A 23,920-nucleotide genomic window follows, 5' to 3' on the forward strand; every position below is an offset into this window, starting at 1 on the left:
TCTTTCAACAATCGTTTTCAAATTTTTAACCTAACAAAAAATGCGCTAATGTGCGTTAATGTGCGCTAATGTACGAAAATGTCCCCTTTTGAAATTATAGCACTAGCCACGGTTCGATTGCTTATGGCATGACTTCTGTATTCCCTTTGACAGTAGTAATTTTACCTTCGATAAATCATGAAATGTAGCTGTGCATATACTACACACATATACAAGAGCAAATAAAATTTATAAAACAGAAGCTGTGTATTTCCAAGAAAGGTAAATAAATGCAAGAACAAATACCGAAACCGAAAACTAACGACACAATGACAACTACTATGGTCGTCGATCTGACGATAAATAACGAGATAAGATGAATAATCAGTTACATTCGAAAAGCCTCGTACTACACGGGTCCAGCTGAAAGAATCGTCAAGTATCAATTAGAATAGGGCTTATTCGATTGATAGTTGTAACGCTCAACACTGAACATTCATCTCCGGTCTGGCATTATTCCACGGCTAATACGAGCAGTCTAGACGACGGGTTAACGAATCTTTCCGGAAAATCCGAGTGGAAATTGTTCTTGCCCGGCTGCATCTTGGATAAAAGACTCATCGCAGTGTGATAGAAGGCATTTCGCTCGAACGTGTATCGAACACGCTCGCGTTTACAAGCATCTTCACTTTGCCACGGAATCCTCCAGAGGATTTTCCCTCTAACAGCGTTCGGTTTCTTTCGGTCAATCCTCATTTTCTTACGTACGACCCTGGGAATCTTCGGTGCACTTCGGTTCAAGGATCTCGCACGACCGTGTCCTTCATAAATCGTCGTGAGAGCCTCTCACGTTTTAGGAATCAATATTGTTCCGTAATACAGGGATTCTACTATTTTTCGTAGCACACAGCATACTGCAGCGTGTAAGTTTTCCTTTCTCATGAGAACATCGCCGACGACTCACTGCCACCATTCTCAATGTGTAAACTTGTTATTCAATATGAGTAAAGTAATTTTAATTAGAGTAGAAAATTTTTAATTAGTCAAAGTTACTTTAAGAATTTCACTCAGCTAGAACTAAGGCATTTTCTTCTTGCCAGCCCTATATAAAATTTCGGTTCTCTCTGTAATCAATAAACTACAAAATTATTCTATTTATTCACGGTTAAACTTTATATCGGTCTTGTTTCTAATTTTCTCATGAAAATTACTGATTTCTTGTTGTTCTCGCCGATGAAGCGAATGTCTTTAACAACAAATCAGTGAACTTTTATTATTGTATACAGAATATTTGATCGAAATATTACAAACAAATTCAATATCTAATTTCTTCAGTTATCGATCGCGTTAAAGTAAAAGAAATTTTCTGCACGCTACTTACGTGGATCGAATATTAATCTATCAAATAATAATAAATCTATCAAATAACAATAAATAGATAATAAATCTATCAAAACCTCGTTATTAACTAGTATTGGCAGAAAACATAAATTTATCATTCGAGGAAAGATAAACTTTATTCCATCTATTCTATTTATTCTATCTAGACAAATTTTCGCTGCCTAAATTATCTGAAAAAGAAAATATACCAGAACTGTTCATTCTAAAAATTGTAGGTTCTTACGCTTAATAGAATTTGGAAGAAGGTAACACTATTTCTCTCTCTCAACATTATTTTATAAAAAGTAGTAAATGTGGAATGACCTTTCTCTCATTTATTACAGAAATTTCAGGACCTACGAAAGCTCAAACAGCGGCTCGGCCATCTGTTTACGATGAAGAGGATGAAACCGTCTATGGTTCAGCAGAAATTGAGAAAATCGAAAACAAGCTTCTATTTGTGGATAACATGATCAATGGATACGTAGAATATCCATCGGTTGCAACTTCAATGCCGACTGTAAGGATCGGTAAGAAGAGGCAAACGATCGGCGCGAATTCCAACGCGGATCATCGCCGACGAGGCTCTGATCTCCTTATCGTCCTAATGCTCATTATCGGTCATCGGAAATGTCAGTGAACGAACAGTCTGGTAAAGGTTTGGAGAACTTGCTGCTATTATACATACATCCAGATCGTAACAATTCGTAAGAAAGGATTGATGGTAAGAAGGATGACGGCGTGTTTTATACATCGGTTAATTCTGTACAGATCCAGCCTGTATTCACATTCTTCGGAGACTTATTCATTTAAATCAAAAGATTTAGATCAAACAGAAAGTACACATGCTGTAACGAATAAGAACCAGAAACTAAGAAATTAAGAAATTGTCAACGAGAATTTTTTTTTTGAAAAATGAGACGAATTTATATTAAAATTGTCTCCTCAAAAGCAATCTCCTATAAAGGAAAGGAGATATTAGTACTAATAGCGCAAACTTTATTTATCGAATGATTAATCGTTTCGAAGTTATGACTCAAATTATAATAAAATATACATATTTTTTAATTAAAAAATACATTGTACGGATACGGTATGTCGCTTGAAATTTCCATCACGAGGTTTATATAATATCTCCTTTTGAAGTAAAAAATATTTGATAGGAAATGGTAGACAATTTAGTAACCAACTAAATAGTAAACAAATGTTTGCAAACATCTTTAATAATTATTTTTAAGAGCAAGATAATAGTTTTATTGCGGTGTTATAAAATCCTGAAGAATATATCAACAAAAACCATGTAACTGATTAAGGTTGTAACTGATGCTTGACAAATTATTTCTGAAATATGCTCATAATTGAACTATATTTTCATATTTTTTTAATCAATAGTCCATATATACTTCTACGTAAGTAAACTTTAGAGTAAAAGGATGCGTTCCGTATCCTAAAATTGAAAGGGTCACATTCTTTTTTTTTCGTTTCTTTTCTTTGAAGTTAAATATTCTATTCATACTCATTCAATGTTCATACTAATTCATTCAACTCAAACAAGCAAGTGTAATTATCCTGAAGTACTGCGCAATGGGACATTGTCCTAAGACCCACGCTTTAATATTCGCCGATTTTCGAAATCTGTTAAAATTTACATTTTAAGTAAAAAATCTAAAAAATTTTTAATTTCTAAACATACATCTACAAAAGAAGATTCGTGAAGTCAAGAAAAGATATTTTCTGTTATAAAATGATATGTATATCATTTTACTTATACGTGACTAGTAATGGATAAAAGGTTTACAGAACTCGTATTTTTATGTGACTGGCATAATGTGTTCTATCCTATAAATATGAGCTTGCCTTTTATTCTGTAAGATTGTTATCACTCCAACATTCCTTAACACGAAGAGAGAATGAGATTGAACTAACTAGCCTCCCCCCTTTATTGTAGCAAAGGTAGACAATCTAACTTGAGCATATATACATATAAATATAATTCATATATGTATGTATGTATGTATGTATGTATTACATAGGTACGTAATAGAGAAAATGAGAAATGTGATTTGCGAGCATATAGCGAAGTGAGATATTAAAGCTTCACTTCGAATTAAAAATAAATGGATGAAATATGTATATTATCAAAATTATTCCTGTTGTATGCGAATATGTTGTTTGTATCGATCTAACATGCTTGATTATTCATATCAATATGTATTTTGTTTCGTTTACTCGCTGAGAGAAAAAATGTGGCACTTTTAGTCTTCTATAAGGTCTACTACAGGTAGTGCTATACATAAGTACACGATACGATTGCAGCGCGAATGTTCAATAAAACTATTGGATGTATGTAAGTTGCAACCTCGTTTCCTACCTAGACGCACGATTTCACAAAAGAATATCTAGAACATTTTTATAGACTTCGATACGATTTAATAGACGAAAATTTCTTTCCTAGAAATTCCTGTTCTTTTGACAAATTAATACACGAAAGTCGTAAAAGACTTTTTAGAGTTGTTGAAACTGATCCAACTTAAATTCGATACATCTAATGAAAATTTTGCACTTTTAACAAATTTAGTTATAACTAATTGAAAGATTCATTTTGATCGCGTCATAACGCTCTCCGTTATCAATCCTTGTTATTCTACGCTCTGATTAAACTCAATATCAAATATAAATGGCTAATGGGAAAATTTTCAGTAATCCGATCCTATACGTTAACTTTGAAAGATAATTGAAAAAATATGAAACGACGATGCGAGAATAAGAAACTCAAGGAGGAACAATACCAAGAAGAGCAGAAAAAGGTAAAAAATACAACCCTGGCAACATATAAACATGGCCATACGCATATGAGACATATACGTTATATTGGCGAATCATACAGCCACGTGTGTATTTACATTGTGCATATTTTTGTACACGTATCTATGTACCATATACAATTGCATAAGTACTACTTATTAAGTATTACTAAGTATATACTTGCATATGTACATGCGTGTGCATACTGACATATCAGGGTAACTGAGATATCTCTACACAGTTACCCATTACTATTCTTAGACACACTCCATCATAGTTTTCCTCTGCAGCATCATCGCGACGGAAAATCATTCTCTCGTGAGGTCGTATTAGCGAGTTACTTAGCGTCTTTACGCTCGGTGGATATTTCACATTTTAACAAAGAGTTAGTTTAGTTATACTTCTACCATAGCCAAGCAAGTCGAGTACGATTTGGACTTTGGAAGAAAGCGCATCTGTTATCCCGTTGACCGCGGATTCGTTATTGAACCTAGGATCATTGTCATTAGCTTCTCGAGTACTTAATTACCACGGTTACTTGTCAAATTCTGTAATAATCGTATTTGCACTAGTCAATGTCTTCTCTATTGCATAACGACAATGTGTAATCCAAATGAAGATTCGTTTCACGCCCCTAACCCTAATTCTAATCTAAACCCGACTTATATATAATCGTTCGTATGCGTTTGTATTCATTATCAGCGATCGGATAGATAACCTGATCGAAACTTAACACTAACTTTTTGTTTATCTAGATAAGTGAGGGCGGAGCGATCTTGTATAAAGATTCGTGCACAATAGCGTATGCGGGACTGTAAGAATTGTCTTTTATAATTCAACTAAAAATGAATAAAATTGCTTGTGGTAAACAAGAACGATTCTTCTATTTTGTGAAATGACATCAGTTATTTATTCATCTATTATTTCTATAATTAATTAATTTTTTATTATTTTATATAAATATCCCTGATACCCTCGCGGGTACAAAAGGGAGAACCATCCCAGACGCAAAACCAATATATTAATAATATTCATTTTTAATTAAATTACAACAGACAGTTCTCGCAGCCTGGCATATGTAGCTGCACGAAGCTTTAACTATGCCGAATCCTCGTTCACTATGTACTATGAACAGAATATAGGCAGTCGACAAGCAATGCTAACATGTACGCTGTTACGGACACGCAACTGTAGGTAGAGTTCACCGTAGTCATATCGATAATCTTTTGCAAATATTTCGGGAACGATTGCCAACCGACAGTTAGTTGCCGACCACAAGTTGCTCAAAGTGTTGACTTCTACAATATATCCAAAAATCATCGAAATCAGAATTAAGACCTAGTTTTTCTACAGTTTCATCAAAAGTTATTCTGTGTTAAAGAGTGTCCAAATATTAATAAGAGCAACTGTGTGTAAATAGACCTTGCAATAGACCTTTTTATGTGTCGAGCAACGATCTTGGCCAAGTGGAGTATTTTATCTTTAACAAACGGATTCCTCCGATCGGCCCAAGATTTTAAGCAGCGCATATACGCTCTATACACACTCGCTTTCAGACAATCAGATCGAACCTTGATTAGATACGTGCGATATTTTGGTTTACCTACGTTAATTTAAGGTTGTTATATCTTTGCTTCGAAATATATACATATATTTCTTTAGAATATGCACATTCGATAATGATATTAATTTAGGCAGCATGGCATTTAGGTAAATGGTTTCGTGTAGATAAATGTTATATTGGGTAGGGCAAAACAAAGAGCGATTTTGAAAAGCGCGGGAATCGTGAGGTTCAGATGGGAGAAAGTGGGGATGGGCCATGTTTCATGCCCATTAGCGTTTAATAGTAATAGCGCGGTCGACTCTTCAGTACCGCCTACGCTGTATGGTAAAAGTGTTTTATCTAAACGGTAGTTCTTACGAGCAGGCGTACCGTGCTTTGAAGAACTGTTTTAACATTGATCGGAATTAACCGCTGCTGTCTGCCTGTGCGATTAAGAAGTGGATTGAGAACTTTGAAGAGACTTCGTCCACAACAAGAAGTGGTTCAAATCCCACTGACAATGCTGCGGAATGTAGTGAGTAACTTTAAGGCCTGGCTGGAAGAAGTATGTACGCCTGAAAGAACGTTAGCTTACTGCAGTTATTTTTAAAAATTAGTTTCTTTCCCATTCTCATACTTACTTTTCTTTAAAGCTTTTTTATGTAGTTTAAGGTGGTGCAAATAAAATTTGGAAAAATTGATTTTTAGAGATTTTTTGCCCCATCTTGTACATTTGTCCTCGCCTCTGATAAAACTTTTGCGTAACTAATTGATTTTTCCATCAATTCATACAACAATCTCTTTTTCTTGTCTTAATTTTTCGAATTAAAGTCGAGCTGTTTTGTCGGTAGCAAAGTCTTTATTTAAACATATATTTATACGTACTTATTAACTGCGAATCAGTAGAACCGCTTCACTGTTCAATTTTTCTGCAAACTTTCATATCGAAAAAATGAATGATAAAGTATGCATGTACAGGTTAAAATGAAAATTTTCATTTGCGTTTCCGCGATTTGTTTGGAAAAAAAATTTTCTTAATTTTTTTACATAAATATTGTAGAAACTCATTGGTTAGTGATCTCTACAATGTTATTTATCATAATTTAAACGGGAAACAATGGATATTTAACGTGAACTTAATGCAGTAATGCGATATAACTAAGACAACTTAAATTGATGATTAACAACTCATAACAACTCGGCAACTTATAACTTACAACTTATAACGACTTGACAACTCACGAGTAACGATTTATCCACAACTATTCGAAGCTACCTTGCTACTTACTCGCAACTCCCTCGCTACTATAACCCTCAATTCCAATTCTCAACACCAATTCTTTTTTTTCTTGTGTGGAAGAAACCTTCATAGGCACCCCCCGTCCTGCGGGGAGGGGGCGCGGATTCATACCGACTAAAACCTCCACGATGACCTTCTGAAGTGTATCATCACCCCCCCCCCCCGCCAATCGCGAATCACGAGCCCCCTCTTACTGATAACAATCCTTTCTTTCCGATGGCGCGATGTGTGGTCATGACACATTGGTTCCCAACCTCGGTGTCGCCGTACAAAACTGCCTGACTCCCCAACCAGACAGTTTAGTAACGCCGCGGTGCTGGTATCGGCCAGTGCCTAATGTTTTTACCTGCCGGAGGACGAGGTGAACCAAACTTGCCTTGTCAAGGCGCGTCAATGGCCTCTGCCCCGTTTTCGCTTACCGATCCTCTCTGAATGGGAGCCTCGCTCTCTTTTCCACTCCGCAGCCTCCTACTAGAGGATCACCTGCTCACAAGTGTTGTTGCCTTTGGTAACGGGTTCTTTCCTTAGCGCAAATTTATCGCCATACAGTACCAGGGCACTCCTAGGGCCATAGGGGTGGGGTTACGCCCAACCAGCGCACAAGGCACTCAGTACCTTGCTGCCTGGATTAGTTAAGCCTGCAGGGGCTGTCGCTCGTTACAGGCGGAACGGGGCGATTCTAAGCCCTACCGCCTCACCAGGACGGCTCCGGAGCAGGTGGAACGCTGCTCACCCGCCGAAGGCCATTTGGGGCGAGCCATTACCCCTTAAATCGGCCCTCTTGCCAGCATCGTGGCCATCAACCACTGCCACCACGAGTCCAAACCTATAATTGGCCGAGCAGAGGGGTCGCTACTCCCTCCGGGCTTACAGTCGACCGCCCGTGGTACCATCCTAAGTCATTGGTGGGACTATCGCGTGGATGTACTGCCACGTCACTGCCGGCCGGCGACCTGCTAACCGTACTCGACAGATCGAGTGGGACTCACGTAAGCGGGGGCCTCAAGGTACAAAGTACCCGGGAACTTATCCCGACGGTCCCATCCTTGGCATCAGGATCGTGGGTGCGTTACTACCCAAGGCCACGTAGAGAGAGTGTAACCGAGCCTCTCGCTTACACTCCCGGCGACCTTCCCTGCGGTGTACATAGAAAACTCACCTAAGCGGGACGCTTGTCCCGACAGTCTGCCCTGGCTGCGGGAACGTGGGTTTGCCAGCTCCCATAGACTTACATAAGCAAGTCCTCCCTGCGGAGCGTCGTTCGCGAACAGTTTCAAGAGTCAAGGTCGTCGCAGACCGGCGATCTTCGGACGATCTCGCGAAAAGCTGCGCCCCAGTATGAAAAAGTCTGGCCGCCAACGCCCTGGTCGCGCTGAGTACACTCGTTCCCGTCAGATCACGAAAGTTAAGCAGCGTCGGGCACGCATAGTACTTGAATGGGTGATCGCCTGGGAACTCCGTGTGGCGTTGGCGAAGCGCGCTGGGCCCGCCGCGCCCCCCGGTGGGGTTCGGGCTTGGGCGCTGGCGGTTCAGCGCCTCGGGGTCGCCAAGCAGTCCGGTAGGGGAACCGGGCTGCCTGGCACGGCGGCTCCGGCGACGAGGCGCGGTGTGACAATGGCCACACACCGCTCCATCAGCGGTGGTATTAGGAACGGGGGGGGCGTTGCGACGCTCACACCGGTTCCCAGGCCTCCCTCGATCGCAGCCGGGACGGTCATCGTGGAGGTTTTAGTCGGTTGGAGTCCGACACTACCACGCCGCTTTCCCCAGAAGTGGCCTGGCTTCCGTGCGGATTTCCTCCGCGTAAATATATAAAAAAGAAAAAAGAAGAAAAGTACGAAAAAGTCTATATAAGAATGTCGCGAATTTCATAAATAGCCATTAGTTATTTCATTATAAGGTATAAGTACATAAGACTACTGGGTACAGTTAACATTCATACATGAAAAAAGGGGAGGAGAACAAAAAGTTCAACAGACGCGCATTGTGAATAGTAACAGCATTTATGTACAATTCAAATGACAGATAAAAATATAGTGGAAGTGGATTGGATTAGGGCTCTGGGAAGGTCGCGTATGTAGCCACTTCACGCGGTAAGAACTGCCAGCTGATATTTGTTTTCAGAAATTAATCGTAACGTCGTAAAATGTATACGTACCAGTTTTAATTATGTGATAAACATATCTAGGCTAAGTCTATTGTACGCACTTTACGCACAAAGACGTACTTTTTTATATTTAGGGGAAAAATATAAATCTCCGTTTTCTAATCCATTTCTTTATTAAATAGGATAATCCATTGAACAGAGGGTCTAAAGTTCTACTCCATAAAACATTCCTACATACATCTTGATTTTACCATATTGCATTAAGATTCACAATCGTCCTGATGAGGTCATCGGTTCTTACATTCCTTTGTATAAATGGTAATAACCTAATAGTAGTAATAATGTAAATACAAAACGTTAATCGCATATCTAACAACATATGTCTTCAACTACTCTGATACTTGCAAGATAGGAGTAACACACTGATTTTTTCGCCATTGTACATTGATATAATGATGTGATCGGGCGTGAAGTTCATTAAAATCGGTATGTTACAGCATCTAAGTAATGACTTTTTTTTTGTTAACGTGGAGGAAATCCGCACGGAAACCAGGTCGCTTCTGGGGAAAAGCGGCGTGGTAGTGCCGGACTCCAACCAACTAAAACCTCCACAATGGCCGTCCCGGCTGCAATTGAGAGGGGCCCGGGAACCGGATTTAAGTAATGACTAACAGTGAGTCAATCCCGCTGTGGGAAAATAAATCCCGTGCCGTGTGGTATTACAGTGATTTCCGGAATCTGCAAACAGTATTTCTATGACTATTGAAGTTAATCATTACCAGTAAAAATAATAACGTTCACATAATATTGACATATGTTCTTAATTGAGAAAGGAGAAATTCTATCATCCTATAATCATCTATCATCCTATAATAACAAAATGGTTACTTCCACATATTATAGAAAGAAATATAAAAATTGTATGCATAGAAAGAAATAAAAGAAAATATCAAATAGGTAAAATAAAGGAACATAAGTAAATAGAAAAACAATAAAATAGGAAAGAAGGTAATTCAATAATCAACTGTATAAAAAGGGTTATCTAGCTCTATAGTTGTTATACAAATTATATGAATTAATATAACGACGGAGTAAATAATATTTTTTTATACAGATCTTATATTAGGAACGAAATAAAATGAGTGCAAATGCGGGAACGTCGAAACGAAATTGGCATAAAGGAAATTAAAGATGTGGGTTAAAATGTGTGTCGATAATCTTACTAAGAGTCGTTGCAGTGTGTATGTTCTTGTGGACAGGTATTTTATGTATACATACCTCGACCGTTTCCGGTGTTCCTAACGCGTAGATCACTGCTTCGGCAATGTCTCCAACTTTTAATATAAAATTATTGCTCACGACATCTTGGACACCTTTCATCATATCTGTCATCACAGCTCCGGGGCTGATGTTCTATTAAAATATACAGATAAAACCCTGTGAGTATTATTTATTCTTATAGTATGTGCATGCGTATATCTGATTATTCAGAATTACATTAACAAAAAATCATAGACAATTTTGTTGAGCCAATTTTAATTATAGAAATGGCAACGATATCTATCAACGCCATCTGTTAGATTTAGGTTTTAAATGTTCCCACACCTTCGAAAATTTTCATTTTCTTGTCTGTACGTATGGACTAATGATGGCATTAAATAATATACTATACATATGTAAATAACGAGCTGTTACCGTGATTTTGACGTTCAGCTTGACCGCGATTATTTCGTGACGAAGTTCTATCCCTAGAGCTCTTAGACCGTATTTACTAGGACCGTACATGCCGATCGGTACGGCTATACCTTCAAGATGTAATCCGGCAATGCTATAAATATGCTTCATATTAAAAAATGTAATAATTTAATCAAGCTGTCTGTGAAAAATTAGTATAATGGAAGACAGTATAGTTTAATTTCTACGAAATCACGGAATTTAATGAACCTTTCTGAAGTTTTTCGTAATAAAGTACAAACTACGAAAAGATAAGCACAGACATTCTGCTTATTTTCATATTTTTTTTATCTCTTTCGGATGTCTTGCATATATCGGTAGAAATTCGATCGATTGGGGAGATTGTGGAATATAAAAATCTAGAGATACACAGTGACATTGACATATTGCTGAATTTATTCTATATGTCGGAGCGGACATTAGAATTAGGGTTAGGGGCGTGAAACGAATCTTCGTTTGGGTTACACGTTGTCGTTGTGCAATAGAGAAGACATCGGCTAGTGCAAATACGATTATTATAGAGCCGGACAAGTAACCGTGGTAGTTAGGCACTCGAGAAACTAATGACAATGATCCTAGGTTCAATAACGAATCCGCGGTCGACGGGATGATAGATGAACGTACTCACAAAATCTAAGTCGGATGCGTGATATTCACTGGTCGTAAAGGGTTACTCCTTTCATCATTGAGATCGCGAACGAGAATGCCTTTCCTGTCCCGATGATGCCACAGAGGAAAACTATAATGGGGTGTGTCTAAGGACACGAGATCATCGGATTCGTCGAGAAAAGCCTTCGTTCAGAAAGTAAGGGAAATTGGCGTTGCTGCTAATTGGTCAATCTCCATATCGGTGGTTAGAAAAGGATGTTAGCCGCCCTCGAGGGAAAGCTGCTAGTGGGAGACGCCACTAGTTGAAAAATATGTCTCCCCTATCTTTCCGTAGTTGGGACAAAGACTGTTTGTTTGTTTGAAGGACTTTAGTTAACTAAACCTTAAGATTTATAACGGGCTCTCGGGCTAGCCAAACATGTCCTGCGGAGACGCATCGACATCTGGCAATCATCTTACTCGAAGAATAGGGTCTGCACGTGGCGAGCCACGGGACAGAAACCGTTGGAATGTTTATTGTCTCGTGTCGCCCCGAATATTTCTTTTAAGGAGAGCTGTAGAATTACTCCATACCTTGTTAGGCAAAACGTTCATCCTGTGACCGCGGCTACGTTCGGCGACTGACTGTCGCCTCGAGCCCAAGCTCATTATCACAACTCTCGAACAATTACAATCGGATTGAATAACTACAATTGTTCAATTACAGACTCCGGTGTTCTTTCATCTCCGACACGGCCATCCTGACTATCACACGTCCTCGTGTGTAACTAAAATATCGTGCTTTCTTACATTAGATTCGATGCAACTGACATTATTTACGATTTAACTAAATGTCCAAGTAAGTCAAGGGTCCAGTGCAATAACAAAATTTCGTTCTGAGGCTTGACAACACAAAACTAAAAGAGAACAAGAATTTGTAGCGTTATAATTTGTATTCAAAGTGCTAGTTGCGTTCTGTGAGTCGCCAGACCGTAATGACACGACAGATCATGTTCGATTTCGTACACTGATGAATCTCAGTTGGTTGGATCATATTGCTACGTTGGGTGTATCACTGTGGGTATATTGCAGATGTATGAAACATCACAGTGGATATATTGCAGACACGCAAAACGTCACTGTGGGTATATTACAGATGTATGAGACATCACAGTGGATATATTGCAGATACGCAAAACGTCACTGTGGGTATATTACAGATACATGAAACATCACAGTGGATATATTGCAGATACGCAAACGTCACTGTGGGTATATTACAGATGTATGAGACATCACAGTGGATATATTGCAGATACGCAAAACGTCGCTGTGGGTATATTACAGATGTATGAGACATCACAGTGGATATATTGCAGATACGCAAAACGTCACTGTGGGTATATTACAGATGTATGAGACATCACAGTGGATATATTGCAGATACGCAAAACGTCACTGTGGGTATATTACAGATGTATGAGACATCACAGTGGATATATTGCAGATACGCAAAACGTCACTGTGGGTATATTACAGATGTATGAGACATCACAGTGGATATATTGCAGATACGCAAAACGTTACTGTGGGTATATCACTACGACCACAACGTGGTGTTAATGATCCTCTGAGGTCAGTGCACTTGCATCGTTATTATCACCATCGTTATCATCACCGCAGACGTCAATCTCAGCAGGGGCGCAACTTTCTAGCATCTTTCTCAGTCTGTCATGTCTGTCCTTATATGATTGTTTGCCGTCTAAGGTTTTTAAAGTATATCTATCTCCTTCCAAAATCTTTGCTATCTCGAATGGACCTCTGAATTTCGGATTTAACTTCGTCTGGTTTCTTTCCTCGTTTTTGCATAATACAAAATCACCAAGGTTAAACCTAACTACCTTAGCTTTAGTTTTGTCAACTCCACCTTTATCGTATCTAGCACCAATTTCTATATCCTCTATTGCCCGCTGTCTTACATTAGAGATATCTACTTCTTTTTCTTCGATATTATCGGGTATCAACGAGTCGTAAGGTCTTTGCTGTTCCACCAATTAATAGTTCCAATGGACTCGATTTAGTCACGCGGTTGGTGGTGCAATTCGAAGCCAGCTGTATTTTGCCAACCGCGTCTAGCCACGATCGCCCGGTCGTTTCTATGATCGTGAACATAATTTTCAACGTACCGTAATACGCTCTACCTGACCGTTGGCCCTACTCGCACCGGTTGAGATTAAGTGGAGTTTTAGTGTTCACCTTGCCAGAAATCTTGGAATTCTTTACCCGTTAGGACACCTCTCTTGATCCGCTATTATCCGGCAAGGACTGCCGAATAAAAATATAGTACTTAAGTGTTTTAACGGTACTAAGGAAATCTACTTTACGAGTATGATGCAGATATGCGAATTTAGTGAAGACGTCGACCAAAACAATGACATATTCTTTCGAACCACTTTTACCGCTTAGTTTGCCCGTTATGTCCACGCGAACTGTATGCCAAGGTATGCTGGTCTTAGGTATAGGATGTAATTCAGCTCGTATTTTACCTGAACTGGCCTTCGAAACTTGACAAGCGTGACAGTTCTCTACGAATTCGCGAACATACTCCGCCATTTCTTCGAACCAGTGACACTCGCACAGTTTCTCAAGCGTTTTATCCCAACCTAAGTGCATAATTGACTGTTGCACATGGTTAATAACGGACCACTTAAGCCCTCTTGGAGCGATGGGCAAGCAGAGAGTTTTACCTTTTCTCTGTATTTTACGATGAAGGGTACCGGACCGTAACTCATACGTATTCGCGACGTCTTCCGCGAGCTCTTCGTTCTGTAATTTATTGACGATCCCAGAAATTTGGGAGTCGCGACGTTATTCCACTAATAGCTAGTCTTCGGAGATTTCGGTCAGATTGATTTCCTTCTCTATGACTTCGTTGATCGTAAGGTGATCCAAGTCTACGGGATTTCGCGAGACAAAATTTACGTGGGCCATTCGTTTACCTTCCCGGTACAGAATGTCAAAAGTAAAAGTTTGTAAGTAAGCCCACCACCTGTAAACCCTGTCATTTAAATTTACCTTACTACTGGATGCCTTCAAAGGATTACAATCGTAGACGACAAGAAATTCTCGTCCGCGGAGTTAATGACGGAAATGCTTGACGGCGTTCACAACTGCTAACGTTTCTAGTTCGTAAGAATACCTAGATTCCGCAGGGCTACTTCTTATACTGTAATATTCTATTACTCTATTTTTATCTTCAATCTTGTGCATTAAAATAACCTCATATCCATCCGAACTAGCGTCGATACGAAGTTCTATCGGGTAGTTCGGGTCAAATACCATTAACACCGGCGCGTCGGTCAGGGCGTAAATTACCTTTTGCCTTATTTTTCCATGCCTATCTGTCCAAGTCATGTTTTTATTTTCGGAAGTAAGCGCATACAAGGGTTTCATTACCCGTGAAAATTTAGGGACGAATTTTCGGAAATAAAGGGCTAAACCTATGAACTGCCTGAGCTGTGTGACGGTCGTTGACGCAGGTAAAGAACTCAAGGCGTGCATTTTACCCGGATTGGGACGAACTTCTCCGTCGTAAATTACATATTCCAAATAGAGTACCGATGCCTTTAGAAAAGAACATTTTGAAAAGTTAAAGGAGAATCCGGCTTTTACAACGGTATCTAGTACGGTGTGCAATACTTTTAGAGCTTGATCTATCGAGTCGGCAATAATTAGGGGATCATCCAAATAGACGACAACATAAGAATGGCACGTTGGCTGTTGTACGTGTTTTCAAAGGAATCTCAAGAACGATCTCTCGTTTCGTTTGTTCGCAACCTCGAAATCAGCAGCCGCTGCTGAATGGAACGAAGGAAAGTGTAGTACAGATCACTCCGACCAAATGATTTCTTATGTCACCGCAATTAAAAAGGGTCAAATGCTACAGAAGACTTGGCACGCGACTACTCCTGAGGATTTCCGTAGTAAACGTTTTGATGGTTTACAAAATTGTAGCAAGGAAGAACATAAATATTAGAATATTTAGACAAGTATGAGCTGCACAATTATTAGGGTTGTCCGAAAGTATAAGAATCCCCATTTTCGACGGGGTCAGCCTAGTATCGCCGTCCCGAAAATGACTTCCGGAAGAAACATTAAACGCGCACGCACTTATGTTATGCAAATAAAGGACATCGAATGGATCGAACAAAGGCACAAAAGAATTCGAAGAAAACAACAACTTATTATCCAAATTGTTCATCGAGGGTAATCAATGCTGTATACTTCCTAGAATTAGGATGAATAGGGATTTGGAGAAACCCGCCGGCCATGTCCAGAATAATAAAATATCTCGCTTTTGCAATCTCGCGACTTGATCCGCAATGAGGGGTAAAGGATACCGATCCGCGACCGTATATTTATTTAGTTCTCGAAAATCTACCTATCATCTATCTGAACCATTGTTCGTCTTCACGAGTAACACAGGGCTCGCGAACGGTGAATTACTAGGCTTTATGATTTTTGGCTGTAATTAAGTCGCTTGTTCTATCACGTACTATTCTGCGCTCGCGAAGTCTATTAGGACTCCTTGTACGGCGATGTTAGGATCAATTAATTGTACTTCTAACTGGCCTGTATTTTTTGTACGAGTACGTACGGAACCCGTAACGGATGAATCTCTGAATTTTCGAAAAGAAAGATTAATCGACTTTTATCACTACCACGTACCTCATTGTCAACTTCATTAACATCGATCTCGTTTTCAGCGGTTTTATTACAGGCATTAATTATTTTTGTTTTACACATAGCGAGGCTATTTTGTGTAATATTACGTCAAAATCTTGGCCTAAAATTTAACGAGCAATCGCGATATCGTATTGTTAAATAACTATCAGCGAGAACATGAAAAATTTATCTCTAACCACCGACACCTGCAATGGACAAGATTTGAGCGATACGTTTAGTACCAATATTTCTTATTCCTCGCATTACTACTATATCAATCGTTCTTTTGCCAGAGATTCTCAATACTACGGATTATTTTAATTTGCGAACACTCGGCTCCGAAATCGGGGTAAAATGGAAACGACTCACCCGGATGGCTTGATCTACCAGTTAGCGCCTCCACTGCGTAGAAGTCGATTCGACACTCGGTATTGAAATTATATTCAGGGCACTGCTTTGTAAAGGATCTTCCTCCATAATCAGATTGGTAGCTGCGCACCATGCAGCGGAGTCGAAAAATTGTTAGGTTCCACACTCGATTTTTGCACTAGCGACGGAATTAACTCGCGCACGATGGTCGTAAGCTCTTGCACTGTTATAATCGGCACTTATCCCACTTCTGATGTCGGAGCGGACATTAGAATTAGGGTTAGGGGCGTGAAACGAATCTTCGTTTGGGTTACACGTCGTCGTTGTGCAATAGAGAAGACATCGGCTAGTGCAAATACGATTATTATAGAGCCGGACAAGTAACCGTGGTAGTTAGGCACTCGAGAAACTAATGACAATGATCCTAGGTTCAATAACGAATCCGCGGTCGACGGGATGATAGATGAACGTACTCACAAAATCTAAGTCGGATGCGTGATATTCACTGGTCGTAAAGGGTTACTCCTTTCATCATTGAGATCGCGAACGAGAATGCCTTTCCTGTCCCGATGATGCCACAGAGGAAAACTATAATGGGGTGTGTCTAAGGACACGAGATCATCGGATTCGTCGAGAAAAGCCTTCGTTCAGAAAGTAAGGGAAATTGGCGTTGCTGCTAATTGGTCAATCTCCATATCGGTGGTTAGAAAAAGATGCTAGCCGCCCTCGAGGGAAAGTTGCTAGTGGGAGACGCCACTAGTTGAAAAATATGTCTCCCCTATCTTCCCGTAGTTGGGACAAAGACTGTTTGTCTGTTTGAAGGACTTTAGTTAACTAAACCTTAAGATTTATAACGGGCCCTCGGGCTAGCCGAACATGTACTGCGGAGATGCATCGACATCTGGCAATCATCTTACTCGAAGAATAGGGTCTGCGTGTGGCGAGCCACGGGACAGAAACCGTTGGAATGTTTGCTGTCGCGTGTCGCCACGAATATTTCCTTTAAGGAGAGCTATAGAATTACTCCATACCTTTGCTAGGCAAAGCGTTCATCCCGTGACCGCGGCTACGTTCGGCGACTGACTGTCGCCTCGAGCTCAAGCTCATTATCACAACTCTCGAACAATTACAATCGGATTGAGTAACTACAATTGTTCAATTACAGACTCCAGTGTTCTTTCATCTCCGACATATATATTGGGCAAAAAATTAAATTCAAATGAATTGAGTTTATTTGGTAGTGTTCAATATAAAAGTTTCATTTTTGTTTTCTCCGTTTGTAAATAGAAGATGAAAACTACTTGCTTAGATTAACAAAAAACAATTAAGATTTGAGAGGACAAATGGAACGATAGATTCTTTGGCATTTTCCACAGATATATTTATCCGACGCTGCCATCAGTAAATTACGGTAGAAATATATTCTTATGTAATACATGAAGTTACCTGGAGATATTAATTATATGGCCGCAAGCGTTGCATTTTTTCATAGATTTTACTACTTCTCGTGTAAAAATTGCTGGTGCTAGCAAGTTGGTGTCAATGACTCTACGGTATTCTTCGGTTTTTGAATCTGTAACAGAATATTTACGATTAGTTATTACAAACAGAAATGTATCTATGAGTATTATTATATAGCCAAGCTATTATTAGTAAGAGTAATTAAATATAACAGTTGGGGCATGTAAGAATCAACGTTTAGATAAAAAAAACTTCAATTTCGCGAGTAAAACTGTATTATTTATGTAATATTTGACATTTGTAACATTCACATTTAAAAATAATGACTAGAAAAGCATTATTATTTTGAAATAGTAGATATTGTAGGGAAGGAAACATCTGGAAACAAAATTTGAATTTTACTTGAAAAGATCAGTCGAAAGTAGCGAACACAACTTTTTTGTATCAGATTTGATTTTCCTAAAAATTCTTCGAATATTCCTTAAACACGTGTAACAACCTTTTTATCTGATGAATTTAGAAAATTTGGAGCAAGAAAATCTCGATCAGAACATAACTAATGTACAGCGAAGTTTTGATATTGCAAAATATTTTTAACATAGCATAGGTGCCAATCGTCAGTAATATATCAGTGATAATTAATAGATAACGATTTTTCAGAATAAATACCACTCAGAGATTGCAACAAATGAAAATCACATAACTTGCAAAATAAAAGGATCCTATTTGTTTTGTTCGTATGGTTGAATTTCTGGTCTAACAAAACAAAACTTGTAATACTTATGTTTTAATGCAAATGTATATAAATACTCCTTCCGCGTACTATGGTACGCTTTCCGATGACATGAAGATTAATTTAATCAAGCTCGATAATTCAAAGGAATGATTGTAATCACTCGAGCGGTTATACTGATAACGAAATTGAAATTTTATTGAAATTTTCCATACAACTGACTTCTCCGCTAATACTGAAGAAACCTGGGACATTAACTCCAAATCAACACTACTTGTCCAACGAAAGCTTTCCTACTACAGATAGTAGATAAACGAATCTAAATTATTCTAACCATTTTACATCTGTAGCATAATAATATAACCTATGATTACTGGCAATACTTAAAAAAAAGAAGATTACAGAAAAAAGGAAAATTCAAATCGAAGCATATTCGTAAAATACCATATATCGATATGAATAGATATTTTTACCGAGGATAGGTGTGGAACTAAGAACTCCAGCATTATTCACTAGAATATCAAGGCGACCAAACTTTTCGTCGATCCATTTAAAAACCTTAAGAATATCTTCTTCGTTCGTTACATCGCACTCGATCGGAAAAAATTTATCCTTCCCAATTTCTACTGTAGCATCCTGAAGTTTGTCTATTCTTCTTCCCAAACCAACTATTTTAATGCCATGGGTAGCCAGAGCTTTCGATATCGCGAGACCGATTCCTCCGCTCGAACCGCTCACAAGTGCTACTTTTCCAATCCAGCGATTCATCGTTCGTATTGCCGTGCTACAAAGTCACTACGCGTGGAAGTATTCCGTTGTAGTTTAAAGAGAGATTTCGGGCTCTTGCCCCTATCAATCGCGGCCACTTGTGGCGTCTCATAGCAACTAACTACCTAACATGCAATCTACAGAGTGCTCAGTTTCAACGCAACGAGTTAAATATCTCAAAACATAAAGTAAAAAATTGTTAAGGAAATTCGAGGATTTGGAAATACAAATAATTGACTATATTTCACACACAACAGCTATACATCTATATTACAATCTGAAGAACGTCTTGCACGCACGCTTGTCGCCAACCGACTATCCTAGATTCTTCTAACATCTGGCAACAGTCTTTTGTCTCCACTAAGACCTGGACGCCTTCTGACCCTTACACACACACTCTCATGTACAGTGTAAATATATCACTTTCCTAACAAAAATACATAAAGGTGTAATACGAAAAATACGGAAAGTTATAGAGCAGCCGATGTTGCGATTCTGTTAATGATCGCGATTATATTTTTTTTTATGAAGTATATTGATATAGGAATTATAGTTATAACTATAGCTATACGTCCGCTCCCCTCACCCTTCCTCCAGAGTTGAATTAGTCAGTACAAACACTCGAATTACATTACGTAAAGATACGTAATAAATACCTATAGCGACTAGAGTTAACGAGTGTAATTTCTAGTCAGTTACTAATGTTTAAAAACAAACATCTTCGCAAAAAAGTAACAATATAAAAAATAGCTCTCTATTCTATACCATCTCGAAAAGCTATTCTAGTCAAGTGATCGTTACATGTATTTGCTTTAAATAGCTGACTCATGTTTAACGTAGCTATTACATGTACTATACCCATAAAATAGTGATGACGCACTCATGATGAGTTGGCCGTTACGATTTCTTCTAAAAATTTTTCTGCTGTGAGCGCGTTTCTTATATGTTTTAACCGAGGAGAATGACGAGTACATGTTGTTGTTACTTTATAATAAAAGATTTACTTGAAATCTTGGATAATGGATCGAACGTATAACTCCATCATAGTATTCAATTAAGATCGCAATATTTTCCAATGTGGCAATTCTTCAATTAATGACATAACATTCATAACTACCAGCGAAGGGTAGGTAAGATAAGGAGATTAAATATTGTAGAATTACCACTTTGTTATTTTGTTAATGATGACCGCAGATTTGTATGTATTTATGAAAATTTTCAAGATGTAAAAACACACTTTATCTAATATTACAAACCGCTTATCTTGTTACATACAAATTCTGCCTATTACTTAGATACACGCAATTTCAGCAATACTACTTGATTAGCTTTATCAATTTTGCTGATAGACATATCACCGTTGCAGCGTCACAATAACGCAAATACGAAGCACTATTTCAGGATCCGAAAGAAAACAATTTCATTTAGTAAAGCTTGTAATTAGGTAACAATGCATATGTTATATAATATTAAGATAAACAATATTTTTTGCCTTCTCTAGTTACTCTTAAATATGTCTGTGTAATTAACATTCTTATCGTTATTCTTACGAAGTACGATAGCCAACAACGAAATTTTTTTTTATTTAAAAACTGAACGGGATTGATCCATAAGCTGTGATACGAAAGGTACACAGAATTCACTGGGCATTATTTTAAACATGAGATCGTGTTGCTTGTCACACAGTTTTCTTAAGTCTATGTTACGATCCTTTTACCTTGCACTAGTGTTATTATACACTACTTTATACCTTATACTTTGTACTTTACTACAGTAGCCATACTGTATGTTTCATACATAATTCGATCTTATAATTCTAGCTTAAGGCCGTGAGTATACATAAGACCGATAAGCGATAAGTCGTTCGATAGGCAATAAGCGGTAAAGAGGCAAATCGAGCACGGCTGAGCAGCAGAAAATAATTCAAACCTATATCATTGACTAAGCCACGTCTGTGGATTTATTGTATGTAAGGAATAAGTCATACAGCAGTTAAGCGACGAGTGTCTATTCGCTTAGCGATTCCACGATCTATAACTTTAATTTATTTCATGACACACAAACATCTTTTGCTGCTTGTCGCTTTTTACTCATCACGGTCATAAAACGCTATTCAGTTTTAAGTGCCCAACAACGAATATTTCCATAAAAACATAATTAAAATTATGAAACTGTTATACTGAAAATATGAGATATGTCTGAGACAGAAAACTTGTTTATCTCAGAATTTGCAAATTTGCAGTTAGGTCGGTATTGCCTTGGAACGAAGATATCTACATATATTGTAGATGGTACATCACACCCGACAAGAATGATTAATTAAATCTTATTTTTCTTCTATGATTTATCCCAGTTTCATTTGGAACAGAGTTATATTTCAACTAGTTACGAGAATTACACTGCAAAGTTGGATTGATCTGAAATTTCATGAAACTTCAAGTCATGCTGAATGGCTACTCTTCGTTAATTTATTTCATTGATCTATGCACTTACTACAAATAGAAAACATAACAAGGACCAGAAAATAATTATCAGTATAAAAAATATACATATATTAAACGCGTTGCAATGCATGTTCACTACATGCGTTACGATTGAAAATTATGTTTTATATATTTCTCACATTAACTTCTATAGCGACATTTAGTTTGACGTAGATAATAATCATGCCTATGTAAGCTGTTAGATATTATTCGTTTTGGACATTATATAAAATGTGATACATATACGATTAATATGTACTTGTGGTGCTCTATTCTGATGGCGATTTTTATCTATATATATGTCGGAGATGAAAGAACACCGGAGCCTTTGGAATTTTGGATAATCCAGCAACATTGTAATCTATAGTCTACTATAGGTGTAATGAAACAATTGTAGTTATTCAATCCGATTGTAATTGTTCGAGAGTTGTGATAATGAGCTTGGGCTCGAGGCGACAGCCAGTCGCCGAACGTAGCCGCGGTCACGGGATGAACGCCTTGTCTAACAAAGGCATTGAATAATTCTATAGCTCCCCTTAAAAAGGAAATAGTTGTAACACTCGACAGTAAATATTCCAACGGTCTCTGTCCCGTACCTCGCCACACGCAGGCCCTATTCTTCGAGTAAGATGATTGCCAGATGTCGATGCGTCTCCGCAGTACATATTCAGCTAGCCCGAGGGCCCGTTATAAATCTTAAGATTTAGCCAACTAAAGTCCTTCAAACAGACAAACAGTCTTTGTCCCAACTACGGGAAAATAGGGGAGACCTATTTTTCAACGGGCGGCGTCTCCCACTAGCAACTTTCCCTCGAGGGCGGCTAGCATCTTTTTCTAACCACCGATATGGAGATTGACCAATTAGCAGCAATGCCAATTTCCCTTACTTTCTGAACGAAGGCTCTTCTCGACGAATCCGATGATCTCGTGTCCTTAGACACACCCCATTATAGTTTTCCTCTGTGGCATCATCGGGGCGGGAAAGTCATTCTCGCTCGCGATCTCATCGATGAAAAGAGTAACCCTTTACGACCAGTGAATATTACGCGTCCGACTTAGATTTTGTGAGTACGTTCATCTATCATCCCGTCGACTGCGGATTCGTTATTGAACCTAGGATCATTGTCATTAGTTTCTCGAGTACCTAACTACCACGGTTACTTGTCCGGTTCTATGATAATCGTATTTGCACTAGCCAATGTCTTCTCAATTGCACAACGACGACGTGTAATCCAAACGAAGATTCGTTTCACGCCCCTAACCCTAATTCTAATGTAAATGCGACATATGAAAAAGTATCCTACACTCAGAGCTAAAGAGACAACTAATCAAATACCCAGTCCTCCTAAATTCACTACTACTTCAAACTCCTATGCCCAAGCAGTACAAGGAAACCAAAACAATCCGAATAGCCACAGGGATTCTCAAAACAGTGTCCCCAATTCACAAAACACAGACAACGTCTCTAGACTAGAAAAGCTAATAGAAAAACACTCTGAACAAATAATTTGCTATCACTATTAAGACTTATCATGGATAAATTAATACGCCGCGACGCAAAATAAAACCAAGACGCATAGCTCTTTGGAACGCCAACGGTCTAGCTCAACACAAATGTGAACTAGAACTTTCCCTTAAACAGCAGCAAATCGACGTAATGCTCGTATCTGAAACCCGCTTCACCGACAAAAACTATCTGAAAATAAATGGTTATAACTTCTACCATACCCAACATCCCAGTGGAAAGGCCCACGGCGGCATCGGAATCATAATCGAATCCAGCATTCAGCACTACGAACTTCCATCATTCCAGAAAGGCTATCTCTAAGCAACAAACGTAGCAATAGAAGACTGTCATGGTAGAATCACCATTTCAGCAGTATACTGCCCTCCCAGACACTCCATCGCCAAAGAAGACTTTGATAACTCCCTTGACACCCTGCGC

General features: G+C 38.6%; 2 protein-coding genes and 1 pseudogene across 2 annotated transcripts in view; 2 read left to right on the top strand and 1 right to left on the bottom strand.

Moving 5' to 3' along the window:
- LOC117163978 (lachesin-like) overlaps positions 1-1,999 on the top strand; it is a 67,239-nt gene extending 65,240 nt beyond the window's left edge. The window contains exon 9 of the mRNA XM_076627416.1: positions 1,704-1,999. Within this exon, the coding sequence (XP_076483531.1) occupies positions 1,704-1,999 (296 nt within the window). The remainder of the gene's footprint in view (positions 1-1,703) is intronic.
- Positions 2,000-8,361: 6,362 nt separating this feature from the next.
- LOC117163996 (5S ribosomal RNA) lies at positions 8,362-8,480 on the top strand (annotated as a pseudogene).
- Positions 8,481-9,317: 837 nt separating this feature from the next.
- Positions 9,318-19,502, bottom strand: LOC117163970 (farnesol dehydrogenase-like). The gene is made up of 5 exons (XM_076626173.1): positions 19,198-19,502; positions 17,977-18,103; positions 10,810-10,942; positions 10,393-10,527; positions 9,318-9,852 (listed from the first exon to the last, which is right to left on the bottom strand). Exons 1-5 carry the CDS (start codon positions 19,490-19,492, stop codon positions 9,793-9,795), a joined length of 750 nt encoding a protein of 249 aa, XP_076482288.1. The 5' UTR covers positions 19,493-19,502; the 3' UTR covers positions 9,318-9,792.
- Between the last annotated feature and the right edge of the window lie 4,418 nt (positions 19,503-23,920).

Source organism: Bombus vancouverensis, chromosome 2 (assembly GCF_051014615.1).
Source record: "Bombus vancouverensis nearcticus chromosome 2, iyBomVanc1_principal, whole genome shotgun sequence".
In the NCBI taxonomy this organism is placed as follows: Eukaryota; Metazoa; Arthropoda; class Insecta; order Hymenoptera; family Apidae; genus Bombus; species Bombus vancouverensis.